General features: G+C 47.3%; 1 protein-coding gene across 2 annotated transcripts in view; it reads left to right on the top strand.

Annotated features, from left to right (window-relative positions):
* Positions 1 to 16,159, top strand: part of MYBBP1A (MYB binding protein 1a) — a 59,229-nt gene extending 43,070 nt beyond the window's left edge. For both annotated transcript variants that reach the window (XM_032129751.1, XM_032129752.1), the window contains 4 exons: positions 434 to 547; positions 13,721 to 13,822; positions 14,934 to 15,058; positions 15,528 to 16,159. In XM_032129751.1, coding sequence (XP_031985642.1) covers positions 434 to 547; positions 13,721 to 13,822; positions 14,934 to 15,058; positions 15,528 to 16,026 — 840 coding nt within the window. In that variant the 3' untranslated portion in view covers positions 16,027 to 16,159. The remainder of the gene's footprint in view (positions 1 to 433; positions 548 to 13,720; positions 13,823 to 14,933; positions 15,059 to 15,527) is intronic.
* Positions 16,160 to 17,473: the final 1,314 nt, after the last annotated feature.

Here is a 17,473-nt window from a genome sequence, read left to right as displayed (position 1 = left end):
TGTCTCCTGAGGGGTGACTCTATAAGGACCTAGAGAATGTTTTCAAACAGAGCTTTTTGCTGAAGGAGGACAGATTTAGGTTGGATATTAGGAAGAAATTCGTGGCTGTGACGGTGGTGGGGCACTGGGACAGGTTGCCCAGAAAAGCTGGGTGGCTGCCCCATCCCTGGAAGTGTTCAAGGCCAGGTTGGATGGGGCTTAGAGCAAGCTGGGATAGTGGAGGGTGTCCCTGTCCCTGTTCTGGCCCTGGCAGAAATTAGGGTCCCTTCCAACCCAAACCAGTCTGTGACATACTTGTTTGGCGAGGGTGTGCAGTCTTTGTAATGTGGCCTCCCCTAGATGGTGTGCGTAGCTGTTTACTTTAGCAGGGTATTTACATTGCTAACACCTTCCCTGGAGAGTTTCATGTTCTTCTCTCCCCTTTCTCTTTCAGGCCATGGCCTGTTTGCTTCTGCACAAAGTTCTGCTACTTCATGAACTGAAGCTCTTCATTACAGAGGAGGAATGGGAGGAATTGATCAGCAGAAGCATCAGCCAAGTGACAGAGGTAACAAGCTTCAACGTGTTTAAAGTACAGATGACACCTAATGAGTGCTGCTTTCATCTGTCTGGTGCTCGGTCTCAGAGCTGCAGTCTGGGACTGTGCTCAGCTTAAGAGGTCTTAGAGACCTTGTGCCTGCTGGCACTAGGTCTGAATAGTACCCACCAGGCTGGCAGAATTCTTATAACACCACTGTGATGTTCCTGGTGCAGCTCAGCAAGGCTGTGTATGGATCCAAGAGACAGAGCTCAAACTTCAGGGAATACACTCATACAGATCAGTTTAAGGTATTTTAAAAAAAAATATATAAAAAGAATGGAACGGTATTTTGAACATGAATTTCAGGACATGTCATGCAAGTTCTTCATTGGAATGAGCTTCAGAGCCACAAAAGTAGAGCTGAGGTGCACTGGACTTTTGGCTCCTGGTGCATTGCAGGCCTTCTGGACCAGACTCCCTTGCTAATATTGTTCAAAAGGGAAACTTTAAAATACATTGGAAAATAATTTGTATAGAAGAAACAGTGAGAGAAATTGTAGGGCTCCCAACACAGTGGCCAGTGCAAATTGTACCTGGGGATGGTGTTTGGGTGCAGCTGTTACGTGGGAGATAATCTGTGGGACAGGAGGTTGAAGAAGCAAATGCCATTCACTTTTATTCTTGTGGATTGACGTGAAGGGAACCAAGCAGCCAAATTAATGTTGTGATGTGGTGACTAAACTTGATGACATGGGAGATTCCAGTGTTGGAGTTTCTGTGTAACTGTAATAGTGACCTCTTTCTAAGGGTGGCTTTCATTCTTTACTTACTTCTTCAGATGCTGGTTACATGGTAATTTAGGCTATTCTATAATTTGCTGTATTGAAACAGAACAATTAGATCTGTTTCTTTTTGTCAAGGAGGAACAAAATCTTTGTTTAAAACAGGGAATTTAAAGATGCTGTTTATAGTTCTGGAGAAAGCAGGTAATCCTCGGTTTCATTAAACACTTTCTATTTAAAGATTACATCAGGAATCCAGTGGGTGGAGTTAGGTATGATTTTGTTTCTCAGCTACATAAAACATGCCACTCCTCCCAACCTGGTCATCTCCATGTTTCTCTCTAGCAGCTGAATACATGCAGAACTCAGTGATTCACTGGGAAACCACAAACATTTACAATGCCTTTATGTTGTTCTTGTTAGGGAGAGTTTAGCATCTTGCAACCCATCCAAGATTATAATGAGCTTTGCTATTAAAGTTTCCTCAGTGCCTCTCATTTCTGTGGTCATGTGTGTTTAAAGAAAAATTCCTGAGAAATACTGTCAGTTTGTTTGGGTTGTCCAAGGTTTACCCTGCGGGCAGGAGGCCTCCCATACTGTTAAATGGCAGTGGCATATAGCTGCTGGTTCTCTTTTTGGCCTGCAAAAGCCCTGAGATAACATTTTTACAGACTGCTGTTGGTGTTCATACATGTGGGGCTTTTGTCTCCCTTCCTCCCGCTCCCCCCATGTACTTAACCCAGCTGGTGTGGCTCTGTGGGGCTGGGGCAGCTGCGCATTAAATATTGCTGTAATGAGAAGGGGTCAAGGACTTTATATTCCACATAACAGTTTTGATTCATAGCCAAAGCTGGCACTTGTGCTGCAAGACTTACTAAAGCTGGAAAAGGAATTCTGTGTCATTTTGGTGGTGCAGAAACACTTACTTCTCTGAGTAAGAGCTGTAAAAACGTAGTAGCTCTATGGTGTAGTAAAACGGTGTTCTCAGTGTCATTGATCTCTTTTGAAGATGGTAAAAAAATCTGTTGTAGTAAAAGCCAGAGGCTGGAAACTGAGCAAATTTAGAATCTGTAGAAAGTATGTATTTGTCAAAGAGACTAATCCATCATTAAAGTAACTTGCTGAAGAATTTATTAGCCCTGAATCTCCAGGTGGAAGTTGTGTGCTTGGCTGACAGAGAAGCTGCAGGTTGGGTAGAAGTTCCAGGCCCAATGTTGAAGTTATGGGGTGATGTCCTGGGTTGCAGTGTATTCTATTACCATCCTCAGGAGCTGTTGAGACCAGGTGGGGCAGTGTTTCCTTGCCTCCTCCCCCCAGACTATCTTCTGTTAATGGCCCATCAATGCCATGCAGGACTCAGAGATAATTCCCTCCGGACCATCTTCTGTTAATGAGCCTAATCAACACTTGGCCTCATGACTCATTACCCCATTGTGAGATGTTCCACCCAGGGGGAGGAGCCAAGCATCCCATCCTTGATATAATCTGAGATTCTCAACACCAGAGACACCCTTTCCACTGGATTCCCAGAGGACAGGAGCTACACAGCCACCACTGGGCCTTTCCAAGGAAGAGCAGATCCTTCTACAGGATCACGGCTTCCACAGAACCATCGCACCTGCCCTGCTCACCGGGAGCCGCCAGCGCCCCTGCCGGCTGCGAGCGGAACTGCACCCGAGGGGAAAGGGCCCGACAGCCGAGAAGGCTGGCACTGGGTTTGTGATTGTTCGCTGTTACTGCCATGGTTATTGCTGTTTGTTTGACTGGTTATACACATATAGATATATAACAGTAAAGAACTGTTATTCCTATTGCCCACATCTTTGCCTAAAAGCCCCTTAATTTCAAAATTACAATAATTCGGAGGGAAAGTGGTTGCATTTTCCATTTCAAGGGAGTCTCCTGCCTTCCTTGAAAGACACCTGTCTTTCAAACCAAGACGGATGAGTTTGTTTGGGAAGAGCTTGGACTAAACAACAGCCCTTTCTGTCGCTGCTGTCCTCACACGCTCCTGCTTAGCTGGAGGATTGGGAGGACGTTTGCAGAACTCTGAGTTTCTCCTGCGGCTCAGTCTCATCCCTTTACTTCTGAGACTTGTTTCCATAGGACATTCCAGGTCAGCTGTGATTTCAGAGGTATGTGAGTAGATGCTGGCAGATGTGGGTGCTTACCTGTGAGAACCTGGACTGAGAGCTGTGGGGTGTTGTGGAAAATGATGGTATTTATCACCCTGCCTCTGCTTGAAATGTTTGTATTTGTTGTCATTGGCCATCCCTGCCACTGTCCCTCACAAATAGCTGTTTTAAGAGGAAAAAAATTATAATCTAGAATTTTGTACCTTTCTTTGACCCAGGGAGAGGTTTGCAATGCTTTAACTGATGTGCACTTGTAATTCAAGCAGTGCTGTTGCTTACAAGGAGACTGTCACCTGAAGGCTTTGCTGCACTCTGTATCCTGGGTCACATTTGCAGCTCGGAGGCTGTAGCTCCCAAGGTGCAGGATTGCCCTGGGAGGCTTAAGGCTGTCAGAGAGGACAAGATACTATCTCCTGGTGTCTGCCTGCTTATCCTGTCTCGCCTCAGGGATTGCACTGCATACCTGCTGAGATCCCTTGGTGAGGAGCATCCCCACCAGGGAAATCTGGGATGGGTTAGGCAGTGATATGAGCTGGAACTGGGGAAGAGGCAATGTGAGACAAGTGCAGTCTTGGATATCACTGAATTATGCAGGCAAAGCTAAGAGGCAGATGAGGGAGAATCAGTGGCCAGGAACGTTAAGTGAAGAGACAGGTTCCCGAAATAGCAGCTCCGGCTGCTGCGAGGCAATGGCTCTTGTGCTTAAATAAGCTAACTTGACCTTATTTGTTCCCAGATTGTTTAAGCATGCTTATAAAACATACATCATGGTCATGAGGGATCCATGTTTGCCCTCTCCTTGCTGTCACCAAGGCAGGTCTTGATGTCCCATTGGGTACTTCGGAGTTGACTTGCTCGTGTGAGAGCCCCGCTTGCTGTTGGTGCTCTTGGCTTGTGCTGCTGGGTTACCTGGGCAGAAAGCCTCATCCACAGCCCTTCACTGCAAAGATGAGGAAGCAGAAAAACAGCTCTGGCACAGTTTTGGCTTCCCAAATCTTAAATAGTTACCTTACACAAAGCAGAACCTTGCTACAGTTGTTCAAGTCTGTTCTAACTGGGGGTCTGGATGACTCAGTTTTGTTCATGGTATAAAGAAATAAGAGTTGCTTCATGTTATAAGTGACAGAGCTCACCTGGGATGCTGGAACATTTGACAGAAACATCTTCTCTTGGAGAGCTTTGTTCTTTATCAGTAGGTCTAAAAGTGCTTTACAAAGGAAATTCAAACCAGTGAGTTGTTGATGTAATGCAGAAAGTATTTTGCAGAAACCCAAGACATAATGGATTTGGTTTGCTGAAGTCGTTCATCCTGTTTTACAGGTGACGCTCCTTGGCTGGGAGCTGAGCCAGGAATCAAACTCGGGTCTCTGGAGACATCTCAGAGGCCCTTCTTGTGCATGGACAGTCTGACTGTCTCTTAACTTGGCTTCCGAACAGCCCCGTGTGTTGGACAGTCATCTCTGTCCCACGGTCATCTCTGTCCCACGGTCATCTCTGCTGATTGTTGTGAGTTCAGGCTGCCCCGAATCACGCAGTAAAGTATTGCAGAGCCCGAGAGGTCCAGTTCCCCATTCCATACAGGAAACTCTCACACAGTTTTGGTGAGGGATCTCTGGGTTTGCTGCTATAGCTCAGACACTCTTTTTTACTCTATCCAGCATCTCTCATTTTGATCTTTCAGCTCTCCCGGTTGTCACTGTAGGCACGTTTTGGTGTTCCCTTCCCTTGTTAAGATATATTTATGTTTCCTTTTTATATGTTACAAAATTGCTGTCTTGGCTTTGGAGAGATCTTGAACCGGTGCCAGTTTTTTTTATAACTCACGGACAGATTTGGGGCAGGAAGTTCCAGGTTCTGAATACATAATTTCATTGCCTTTTTTTGTCATCCCTTTCCTAGGGACCAGCTTGCCCTCCTGAACTGAGATGCTCTGTGTAATTCCCAATTTATGCTGAAACTCCCAGTTAGGATGTGAAAGTCAAAGGGAGTGGGAATAGTCCAGAAAATACATATTTTGATGGCTGTGAACTTCAAAACAGAACAGCCCTCAGAAAACTTGTTAAAACTGCTTTCTTTGGCTTGAACACAGTGGTTTCCTGAGGGTTTCCTTTGTCTTTCTTCTGCAGTAAGTACATCGTAAGAAGAGACAAACTTTACTACTGATTTTCCCTTTGCTTGTTTTGTCAGTGTCATAAGGAATGGGCAGAGCACACAGTGTTCCAGTTGGCTGTTTGAAACCCAGACAGGATCAAGGCATCCTGCACTGTAAAAGTGCTGACAGAATCTGATACCTGAGTTCAGTGCAAGACCAAAGCACTCCCAGTCACCAGTTCTGGAGGCTTTCAGATAATTACACAAAATCCCAATGACATGCATTTGATGCCTCCATACACTTAAGTCGTTGCTTAGGCCTGGACTGGGCAGGCATGAATGTAGACAGATAGGGAATTACATGGCCTGGGAAGGGGTGGCATAGATAACCCAAGACCTCTTTTCCATATCATGTGGAAGTTACTGTGTGCTCCCTGAAGACTTTTGTTGTATGGCATTCCAGGGTTTTGTTACTATGGTGTTGTTCAGCGAGGGATTTAAAATAACTATTTGGAGCTACTGAGAGAGTAGGGGAGAGAGGGATATACTATCTGGCCTTCCAGTGTAGACATGCCCTTAATTTCTGAAGGGCATCACATTTGATTATCTGTGTCTTAATTTGTAGTGAGATACATTATTAAAGTGACTTAATCAAATCTCTAAAAAAGCCATCCTTCAATTTTTTTCCTTGAAGATTGCCTGAACTTTTATCTGTCCATCTTTATAAATTCTTAATTCACTGCCCTTTCTCAGCCTCTTAGCTTGTAAAATGAGGCCAGTAGTGATTTAACTGATATTTTCAACGTGCTTTCAGAATACTGGATGTCTCTGTGGAGACTTCCTTCTCTTCTGTTCTCTCAGCTGTCCTGTGTGGTTTTTCCCTGCTGCATTTTCAGCTGGCCTTTGGAAAAAAAATCAGATCATTAAACTTGGGAAAGCGTTGACATTTTCTGTGAGAATGGCTTCTGGATTTTTTGTCTCCTCCCTGTAATAACTGCCAAAATAAATATCACCAAAAATGTCCTTTATTTACACCCTTCAGCATGTGGGTCTGCTTAGTCCCCTGCCTTCCCTTCTTCTCAGTCAGGAGCAGGCAGAGACTTGGTGGTTCTCTCCTTTTGGGAGCATTTCTTGATGACTTGTTTGTGTTAGAGATGCAAGGAGTAAGTTTTGAACATTTCATGCTTTCAGTCTTTAGAAACTTAGAGAAAATGGATGGAGGAGGGACTGTCAGTGCTTCTTTTCGGCCTTTAAGGCTCAGTAGCAGCTGCTGTGCTGGTCAGGTGGGTGGTGTGAGAACCTCTCTTTGTGTGCCTGTGTACCTGGAATTGGAATTGGAAATGGATGTGGCTCTGTGGATAGATGGAAACTGGAGTGAAGAGATATACTCCTCTTCCCTCCTTTCTTCTTTGTCTTCCATGATTTAGCCCTAAGTTCTGGTTTGGGATCTACTGTATAGTGAATATTATTGTCTTGGTTTTGGAGACAAATTTAGGAAAAAACGCTGTGAAATGAGTGTTTCCTCTGAACAGAAGGGCTCCAGTAATCCCTTTTGCCAATGAGAGAAACGGATACCAGTGGGCAAAAGTGAAAAAAACCTCCTGTTTATGAGCAAAAAAAGGGTGCCTGCAAGACACAGAAAAAGAAAGAAAGAAAAATATTGAATGAATGCTAGATACTGAAATTGTGGAACCTTACCCCCGCCCAGACTCCCGCTGCCGGCCTCCATCGGCTGCAGGCGCTTTCCCCTCGGTGCAGCTCTGCTCGCGGCCACCAGGGGCGCTGGTGGCTCCCGGCCGGGCAGGGCGGCTGCCCTGGTTCCCCGTGCCTGCAGGGGGCGCTGTGGCGCCAGCTCGGCCTCCTCTCCCCACACGGCAATGGCGGCTCGGCCGCCGGGAGAGGAGAAAGGGCTTCCTTTCAAATTCACAGGGGGAGCCGATCCTGGTGCCCCTCTGGATAGCGAAAGGGGCTGTAGCAGGGACTTCAGAAGCAGGGCAGCAAGCAAGAGGCAGCAGAAACTCTGCAGCTGTAGCGGGAGGCATCCCAGCAGGCGGGGGGGAAACAGCCAGAGTGTAGCACAAGCCCGGAGCAATGGCAGAGGTACGGCGGGGGCTGGGCAGCAGCAGCCCGGCTCCCAAACACGGCAGAGAGAGACACTCCGGGATTTCTCATCGGCGCTGGCTGGGCCCTGGGTCTGGGCTGTGCGGAGAAGGGTGCAGCCTCCCAGCGGGAAACGAGGGTGGTCCCGGGTGCTGGAGCGGCATGCACTGGCTCTGGGCTCCCCCAACAGCACAGCAGCAGAGAAAATAAAGCAAGCCAGCAAGCCCAGTCACAGTGCCGAAGCAGGCAAAACCCACAGAAACAGCAAGATCCTTGGTCAGAGATGCCGGCTGTGTGTGTCCAGTCAAACAGTCCGTCCCAAAAAGTGGGAGCTGCCTCACGCCACCCCCAACTCCCTCCAGAAACCCTGGCCTGACTCCCATTCATCACGAATAGTCCCAGGGCCAGGGAGGATTGGGGGACAGCAGCCACTCTGGGCACAAACAAAACAAAACAGATCAAAAACCCCCAAAATGGTATGGGATAATAAACCATTCCCAAGACAATTATCATGAAAGGAAATATTTGGGGTCAACCTGTCTGGATTTTGGGAAGCTCAGAGTTGACTCCTGGCTCTGTCACAGTTTGTGTGGCATCATGTTACTTGGCCTCTGTGAGATACGGGGAATGATGCTGGCTTACCTCCTTCCTCTCAGGAGAGGCGCAAGCAGAATTACAGGCGAGGGCATACTGAGCATACGCTATTTTGTATGCTCACATGGGGTAGTAACAGGAGCTGTGAGCATACAGAATACTGCAGTCCTTCAGCTGGTTGTCAATTTCCTCTTAACCTCTCAATAACACAGGAAGGCTCTGCCCTTCCCAAACCTCACCTGTATGGTGATGTGGGACATCTTGTCCTTTGGCTCAGGTTCTAGACATGGCTTGTAGGTCCCACAGTGCTCTTGCTGGGTTCGTCTGGGTGTGATTCCACCACAGGGACCTGAGCCACACCACCAGCAAAATCTCACGCTGGATGTTCTGGGATCCTGCATGCAGCACGGAGCTGGGGCACAGCTTCGACCTCAGCATTCGGAGCTCAGACCTCTGGCACTTCCTCATTGTGGCTGAGGACATTCTGTGGGGTGGAACCTTTGCTGAACTCTGCTGCTGGAGAAGAGACTTTACCCCAGGAACCCTGGGCTGTCCAGTGGTGTAAGGTTGTGGAGGGGTGTGTCTGCGGAAGGACTTGGCGCTGTGTCCAGCCGTGAATCCGCACATTCATCCGTCAGTGTCTGCTCTGCTGTGTGCGAGGAGGGGCTGGATGGAGGTAACGCAGCGTGCAGAAAGAGTGCACGTTGGCCGGGCTTCTCCAGCTCTCAGTCATGGATCTGTTGGGCTGATCCCATGGAGGGGAAGGGCTGTTTGTTTCAAACAGTGGACTAGGCTGAAGGACATGCTGGGAATGCATAAATATTAAATGGTATTCAACGTTCCAGTTGGGAGCTGAGCTTGTCTCTAGTGGCAGGGCACTCTGTGGCACTGAGATGCTGCTGTGAGTCTGGGCTGAGCGTGTGCCCCCGTGGTCTTTGTGAAAGGGGCAGAGGTGCAGGCAGGGGTGGATGTGGAGACTTACAGAAACATTGCACGGCTCCGTGTAACAGCATATTGCCATCTCCCCCGCAGGGAAGTTGGGCAGCTGGGATGCTGACTTTGGCTCTAGGTGCACATACAGCGCTTTTGCTGTGTGACGGGTTTCAGAGGAGTTTTGGACTTAGAAACTGATCTGCGTGGTAATAATTACCTGCCGGCCCTCTGTCCTACCTGTGTGACTGAAATTACTGCAGCTATGCACCTCCTGTGCTCTGACTAACTTGTTTTACACTTGGTGAAGATGGGGGAATGTTGCGAAGTGCAATGCCACATGGAACGAAGGCTGGATCCTGCAGTAGCTGGGATATAGTCATGTGTCATACAGGAATGAGGGATATAGTAAAACCCACTGATTGTTAAGATGCTGGCAGTGTGAAGTTCTTCTTGTAGAAATCTGAGAAGCAGAGAACTTTGGATCTAGGAGTGCCCTCCTCCAGAAACAGCCAGAGGCTTTTGGAAGCAGCGTGTCTGACATAACAAGACAAAACCTTCTCTGCCGGCTGAATCCACGTAGGGTGAGGCAGGAGCTGTATTGCTATATTGGCTTGAGGTGAGATGGGAGTTCCAGCTGTGAAAACTGCCTCCATAGATTTCCTTTTGAAAAATGACCTGCCCAGATCTGCTGACAGCTCAGATGTACAGGCATGATTAACCATCACAGGTATTGCTGAGCTGGAACTGGAACTGAGATATCCTGTGAAGTGGGACAGGCTGTTCCTGAAGCAGCAGAGTAAGAAAAGCAGAAAATGGGAGAAAAGCAACATAAATCAGCAAGTGATGCCAGTGTAGCTGTTGGGTATAAATCATGTGGTCTCTCTGCTTTTAGTAGTGCGTAATTGGGTTGTGTGACCCTTGGGTTGGTAATGCTTCCAGAGGCCAGGGAAAGAGGGAATTAGATACCTCTGGAACAGCACATGGCAGAGAATCACAGAATAGGTGGTTGGACAAGTTCTTCTGGGTTTTCATTTAACCCTCCACCACTGACCTGTAGCATAGCTGGAAGCAAATCCCTGCTTTGTGCCTCAGTCTTGGATGTAAAACAGATCTTTACCAGCCCTGTGCAAGTGTTTGTGATCTGATCGGTGTTCGAGGCTCTCCCAGGGGTGCTGCAGAGGACTGAAATACTACTTCTCTTTTTAAGGCATGTTTGCCATGTGTTGCAGTTTGCCATCTGTTACATAATAGCTTTTGCTTTGATTTTATGATTGGATTGTGTACATTCCCCAAATAAAATCAGGGTAGGCCTGTAGGAATGATTGACCTCTGCAATTGGGGTGGCAGAGCTGATTTCATCTCTGGGGAGCTGAGTGAGGGAGCAGAAGACAGCATGCAGACAATGGTCGGTACCCTGTGTAGCAGGAAGTTTTATAATTGCTTAAGTTACATAAATTCTTGGGAAAGTTGCTTTGACTTCTGAACCCAGTTCCCATTGAAGAGGCTTTGGATTTCGTTGCCTGGGAGCCATTTCCCCAGGCTTGCCAGTAGTCCCAGCCCAAAGTCAGCTTCTTTTACATAACAAGAGTGAGCATGTTTGTGTCTCATGCTAACACAAATAACACAAATCCCATTGAAGCAAACAACACAAGTAACGCAGATCCCATGGAAGCAAATGCTCCATTCTGTGTACTCCCTGCTGTGGGAGGAGGAGAATGAAGCAATGCCTAATCAGAGATACCATCTCATGGAATGCTAATGAGAAGTGCTCTGAGTGGCGAGATCAAGATAATAAGTGACTCTGGGCTGAGCAGGAATTGGGCTCAACTCTTTAAGGAGGCTTTTGACTGTCTCAGCCTACCACATACAGAGGTGGTGGTGGTTTTGTGCTTTAGTAGCAAATTTGTTTTACACTCTCTGTAGCAGAAGGGAAAGGGAGAAAGGCTTATGTTGAGGAACAGTAAAACTTTACCTGAATCCAGCTTCCTTAAAGCCAATCCTTTCTGCTTCTGGGCTAGAGAAAATTGTACAGTCTGTAGGAATGAATTATCTGCTGCTTCTTTGTGGCTTCTTTGGCTTCTCCCCTCACCCTCCTTGTTCCTTCTCGGTCTTTGAGAGCTGTTTTGAAGTGATCCATTTCAGTAGGGAGATCTTTGTTTGCAGAGCATCTAAATTGTACCAGTTTGCTTCTGGCTATTTATACTGGTGGAGGTGTGGTTGTGTTTCCAGATTCATGCAAAACACTGCTTTTAATGCAGATGTTTAGTCACTAGACTAGTGATGTTTTCCATCTTCAGCTGGGCCAGCCACTCTTCTTTCCACGTGAATTTGGTTGGGTACCTCCCACTAGACGTACATCCCAGTTTCCCCAGCACATCCCAGTTTCCCCAGCATCTGAAAACTTGCGTACTGGTGAAAATCAGCCCCTCAGGTGTTGTTTCAGAGCTGCAGGACTTTTCTGTTGACTTCAGCAGGATTTATTTCAAACCCTTCAAAGCATCAGGGCAGCAAGAACAGGCAGAGTCAAGCCAGCGTGATTTGAATGCAGTTGTCTACATCACTCGTGTACGGTGAAGAGAAAATGCAATTTATTTTTAACACCATTTTAATTCTAAAGTGTTTGTATATTGAAAAGATGAAATGACAGTTGACTTTGCTCTGGCTCCATCTCACAGTACTGCCCTGATTCTTCTTGTCCCAAGGAGCTGACAATCCATGCTGATTTTCTCATACTGTGAACTTGTGCACAACTTAGCAAAATAAGGATCTCAGCCTAATAGCCTCTCTGAAAGCTGATTTAACCACAAGGAAGACTGTTAGACTGGCAATATTTTGTTCTTCAAAATGCAAAGAAAATGTTTATGTAAATCAACCTTTTTTGTTCATTATTATTTTTATTATTAGTGGTAAGCCTCATAAACTGAATGTGCCTGACCCATGGGGTGTTATAGCCTACATGGGAAGATTTATGTTTTTTTCCAATCACCCCCCCTATATTTGTTTCTGTTTTTACCTGGGAGACTTCAGAGCTGTGGAATTGTATGACCTTGTAGGTTAACGACAGCTCTGGAATAGAGTTGCAGTGCATCTGTCTATATCAGGAGAGAGTAATTAGCAAGTTATTGATAGTCAGATGAAGTTGCAGCTTGAATTCCAGCCAGCAGAATGGCTTTCTAATACAGGGCTTGAGTGGACCATCCTGAAGAGGAAATAACTGTATCTTTATTATTTAAAAAAGATACTCCCAGGGTGTGGAACCTGTACAGATAGTGAATAATTCTACTTGAAGGCTGCTGTTTTTGCAGACATGTTATCTTGTCTCCCCACTTTCTATGCTGAAAGTGTTCCCTACACTCTTGCTGGGCATCATTATTTTTCTGTTGTGAGTGTCAATACCGAAAGAATTTGCTTTGGGGAATAGATTTCTTACTTCTCTCAGTGTCTGCAAGGATTTTTATGTTATTTGCCAACTTCATGCTGATGTAGATGGAGAACAGTTTGCTGAGTCCTTAAATTGTTTCCAATCTGGTTGGAATACAGGATCTGTGAGAGAACAATGACATTCCACTGCTGGGTCCAGGTTTGGGGCAGGGAGTTTTCAGCCTGAGGAACTGAGGATGCTGAGTGTGGTGTGGGCTTTGCCCCTTGGCTGTGTTGAAATGTCCAAATTCCAAGGATAGGAGGGCTTGGCCACAAGTGCAGCTTTCTTTGGCTGCCACTGTCTGCAGCACACTTGTCCCTGCAAATCCTATTTCATATTAGTGTGATCTGTGTGGGGTTTGCTGTGTCCACACAGAAATAGAATGGGGAGGAAAAGGACCATGTAAACAGGGATGAAGGACCAGCTGCAGGCAGAGGATCAGTGCCCCTAAGCCACTGGGCCACCTCTTTGATCCAGCTGCCTTTTTATGGCTATTTTCTGCCCTTTTTGTAAATAACTGGCTTTTATTTGACCTATCTTTGGAGTGATTTTCCTCTAAGCCAGACCTTTCAGTGTCTTGGAAACCCTGCAGCATATAGAGAGAACACAGGGGAGATTTTTCCCTCAGTTATTTCAGTGAACTTAAGCTTGACAAGGCCTGTTATAGGCAGGCACCTGGGATTTCCTGGGCATAAGTCGTAATGGATTTTAGCAATAATGCTTTATGTGTAAATCCGAGCTCCTGAAGCTGAGTATCTGTGGTCCCTCAGGTCTGAGTCTGTTTTCTGACAGCTCCTTGGCCTCTCCGGGGCGAGGTCAGGGATTATTGTACCTGTTTTTCTCCAGGAAAGCATCTCCAGTTGTGCTTTAGCTTAGAAACTATGGACAGCAGCAAGCTTGTGCTTCTGTGATATGGCTTGCTCTTACTTTGTCCAGTTGTTTCTTAATTAACCTGGGCATCAGAAGCTTTCCCCAAGTGCCTTCCTGAGCTTTTCCACAGTTTGGTGGGGTTTGTGTTCCAGAATTACTTTGCTGACAGGTGAATCCTGCCATTCATTACTTGTTCTCTGCTTTCTCCTGTGAAGTGTGGTTTGTTTCCCCATCTAATGTGTGTTTCTTCTCAATCTTCTCATTTAATTTGCAGTGTTTGAAAACACTTGGAAAACCCATCATGAAGGCTGAGAAAGAGAAAGTTGCCAAGAGCTTGGAGCTGTTGAACTTTCTCCTTAAAACTGTGACAGGGCAGGTGAGTGTGTGACCCAGTATGTGACAAATGGCTGTTTCCTGAGTATCTTTTAAACGTCACACTTGGATTTTGCCATGTAATTACTACATCCCACCTCATTTCCTACCAAAAGTACCTTTAGAGGGAATGCCTGCTTGGATCTGAGGACAGAAGAGCCCTCCTGTCTGAAGGAGTGATCCACAGTCTTTATGAGCTGATCTCCAGAGGAGAATTTGTGCAGTGCTCAGCAAACACTTGTGGCATCTGCTTTCTTAGCAGCAGGAATATAACCTGGGGTACAGTGAGCGTGGGCTTTATCCCAGGTGATTGCTCTTTCCTCTCCACTGAACTCCAGAGATCATGATTCCCAAAAATAGACTTAATAGCTTTAAGAGCAGGAGTGAAGCTTTGTTCTGGGGCTTTGTTTTCCCTAATAAAAAATTACTTTTTTGAGCATGTGAAGATTTTCTGTAGGCAACAAAATATGTCCCTAATGTGGTCTTTTTTACTGGAGGAAAACACCAAAAGCAGCAGAATTGCTGAAGCCCAGTTTGCTACTGATAAGCCCAGAACTCAGACCACAGCCTGTTTCTTTGTGAAGACCTAACAGGACAGTGGGTGGAGAAGAGAGGTTATTTCCAAGGCTCTTGTAGGAGCTGAATAGCCTTTGAGACACCCCTTTCTGCCTGGTTTGACTGAGATTATGCAGTGGGTTACAGAAGAGGGTGCCAGATCTTTAGAAACCAGACTGAACATGCTGCTGCTTTTCTCCTGGATGGGTACATAGTCATGTGTCTTCTCTTCCCTGCTCCCAGCCATGGACAGGAAAGGAGAGCGGACTGAAGGACCCTCCAGTTCTTTTTATGCCACTACAGTTCTGTTAGACTAATGCCTCTCATGGTAGAAACTCAAGTTGTTGAGCAAACCCAGTACCTGATGGCGTGGTGTGACTCACCAGTTTTTGCCCCAAACTGAAGTGGTGTTGCAAATGGACTCAAGGCAGTGGCTTGGAGAGGCCAGGCAGGATTGGTAATTCCTGCCATAGCCTTCCCCTGAGGATGGCCTATGCCCTGCTGCTGTGAGTGCCCCTCCCGAGTTCACTCTGCAGATTGCCTCTACTTGCCTCTTGCAGAAGCTGAATGTGAAGTTGACAGAGGTGGAGAAAGTGCTGCTCACTCTGAACCAGCGGGAAGACATTGGGAATTCTCCACGGCTCGACTCTCTCTACTGGAACGTCATGCACTGGTTGAATTACACGTATGTGTGCTTGGCATCCTGGCATTCTGCCTTGTCTGGGTGCTTGTGTACAATGATGGGGAGGTGGGAAGAGAAAGGAAGTCAAGGCAGTGAGCTCAGGGTGGAGTTTAATGGAGCTCTTTGGTTGGTGGGATTGAGACACTCACTAATGCTTATTTGGAATAATACCAGGCTCATTGTTCTGTGTGCTTACATCTTGGGATTGGTCCTTGATGGGAAAGGGTTGTAACACATGACTGACATGTCTGATACCTGATCATGTGTTGCCAGAAGACTAAGAAAGCCAGGGCCACAGGCAAGCATTACCTCACCTCCATGGATAACCTCATCCTCACAGCATTCATCCTCATCCTGTGCTTCTGGCACCTTTCTGGTGCTTCTGCCTGTTCATGGACTGCCTGTCACATGGATCACACTGTTCCCTGGCTGTAAATTAAGTTGCTCTTGATTTTTGGCATTCTCTCTGCAGGAAGCCCAAGAAAGAGAAGGCAGCCAGTAAGCCTGCTCAGGGAGCGGAGTCGCTTAAGCGGAAGAAGAAAGGCTTCCTGCCAGAGACCAAGAAGCGCAAGAATCGCAAGAAAGGCATCCAGGAGAATGGGGTGACACCGGGGGAAGATGGAGAACCAGCAGCCCCAGAGGAGCAGCCCCTGGGAACAGAAACCCCCAAGCAGAAGAAAGTCCTCGTGCCTGGTGGTAGCAAAAAGAATCCAAGCAGGGGGGGCAGGGAGAATGGAGTGGCAAAGGTGGGTGGTGGGGACCTCCCCACTGCTAATGGAGGAGATGCTGTGGCTGACAAGAAGAAGAAGAAGAGGAGAAACAGAAAAAGAAAAGGTGCTGCAGGCGATGAAGCTGAGCAGGTTCCAGCTGCAAAGAAAACCAAGGGGAGTGTTGTCCAGGAGACCCAGCAGAAGCAGAACAAAGCCAAGAAGAAAAGAAAAGAGAAGAAAGCTCGAGTTCTGCAGGAGTAAACTCACCCATGGACTCACCCAGGCCTGGCATGGCTAGCATGGCTCAGTAGACTGTTGAAATACTTTTTATATCTATAGTTTTTATGCTCTCCATGACTTTTAAATAAACCTTCCATGATGCTGAGCTCTAAAACTGCGGGTCTGGCTTGTGTGGAGGGTTCAGCCTAGAGCACAGAGAGCTTCAGGAGGTTACATACCCTCCAGGCTCTGGGAGATGCCCACTCTCTCTGGCAGTGCCAAAGAATCCTGTCTCCATGATTTCCCAAGGCAGAAGTGAGAGGCTGGTTTGGATTCCTTGGGGAGTTGGGGTGGGTGTGCTGGCTCTGCTGAGTTATGTGGTCAAGCCCTTGTGGGAGATTCAGAAGGAGCTCCTAAAGGCTCATCCCTATCCTGCCCAGGCCCAGCAGTGCTTACAGCTTTTCCAGTGTGGGAGATGCAGCCTCCAAAATGCCTGGGGTCAAATGGGTTTGCACATGCAAACTCTGGGGTCAGCTATTTCCAGTTTGAGCACTCTGGTGTTGTCAGTAACTACCGTGGTATGGTTTTTCTTGCCTTTTTGCTGCTGAGTGCAGGAGGGGTCATGGCCCCTGTGGTAGTGCAGGGACGTCAATAAATTAGTGAAACAATTGAAATGGTTGATTGATTGGCCACTCTGCCAGGCCAGCAGTTTATGTGCAGCCACGCAAGGCACCTGGAACAGCAGGCCTGCAGGAAATGGTCTGGGGAGGTGACTGCCTGGAATTGCATCTGCTTATTTATCCCCAGGCTCCTGAATGCTGAAATGCCTTCATCCCTTTGGAGAGTGCCAGGACCAAATTCTCCCATGTGTTGGGTACCTGGTTCTTGTTGAGAGCTGAGGCTCAAAGTGTTTGAAATGCTACTCATGCTTTAGTTGCCACTAAAGCCTCCTCCCTCCCCTGCTCCTCCCCACCTGCTGAGCACCCTGCTCCTGGATGCCAGAACATGGGTGTTGGTGCTTGGCCCTGACTCCTCTCCAGCATCCAAGGGAGCAGTGCTGGGTTAATGGTTGGGCTTGATGATCCTGAAGGTCTTTTCCAATCTTAGTGATTCTGTGGTTGTCTGAGGGCCTCAGTGCTCTCCACCTTACTGCAGAGGAGTTTGGTGCTGGCTCCTGGCAGAAGCTGCTGCTGGCAGAGGGAAGGGCCGGGAGCAGGGCTGTGCCTGTTGTGCCTTCGGTGGGTCTGTACTACCAGGCAGAGATAAAGGCACTGGAAATGTCATATTGCGTTTGGAGGGGGTGAGAGAAGAGCTGCAAAGGGCTGTGTTTCCCCATGGCTGTTTATCTGCCTTTGCAATGATTCTCTGCTCCAATGGCACAGAACTCCTGGAGACAGCGGCTGGCAGCGGCACAGACACATCCCATTGCAGACCCCTGGTCTGCAATCCCATTGCACACCTGCAGCTTCCTCTTTCCCTGTCCCAGCAG

The sequence above is a fragment of the Corvus moneduloides genome, chromosome 20, assembly GCF_009650955.1.
Source record: "Corvus moneduloides isolate bCorMon1 chromosome 20, bCorMon1.pri, whole genome shotgun sequence".
Lineage (NCBI taxonomy): Eukaryota > Metazoa > Chordata > Aves > Passeriformes > Corvidae > Corvus > Corvus moneduloides.
This window is presented reverse-complemented; position numbering and strand designations above follow the sequence as displayed.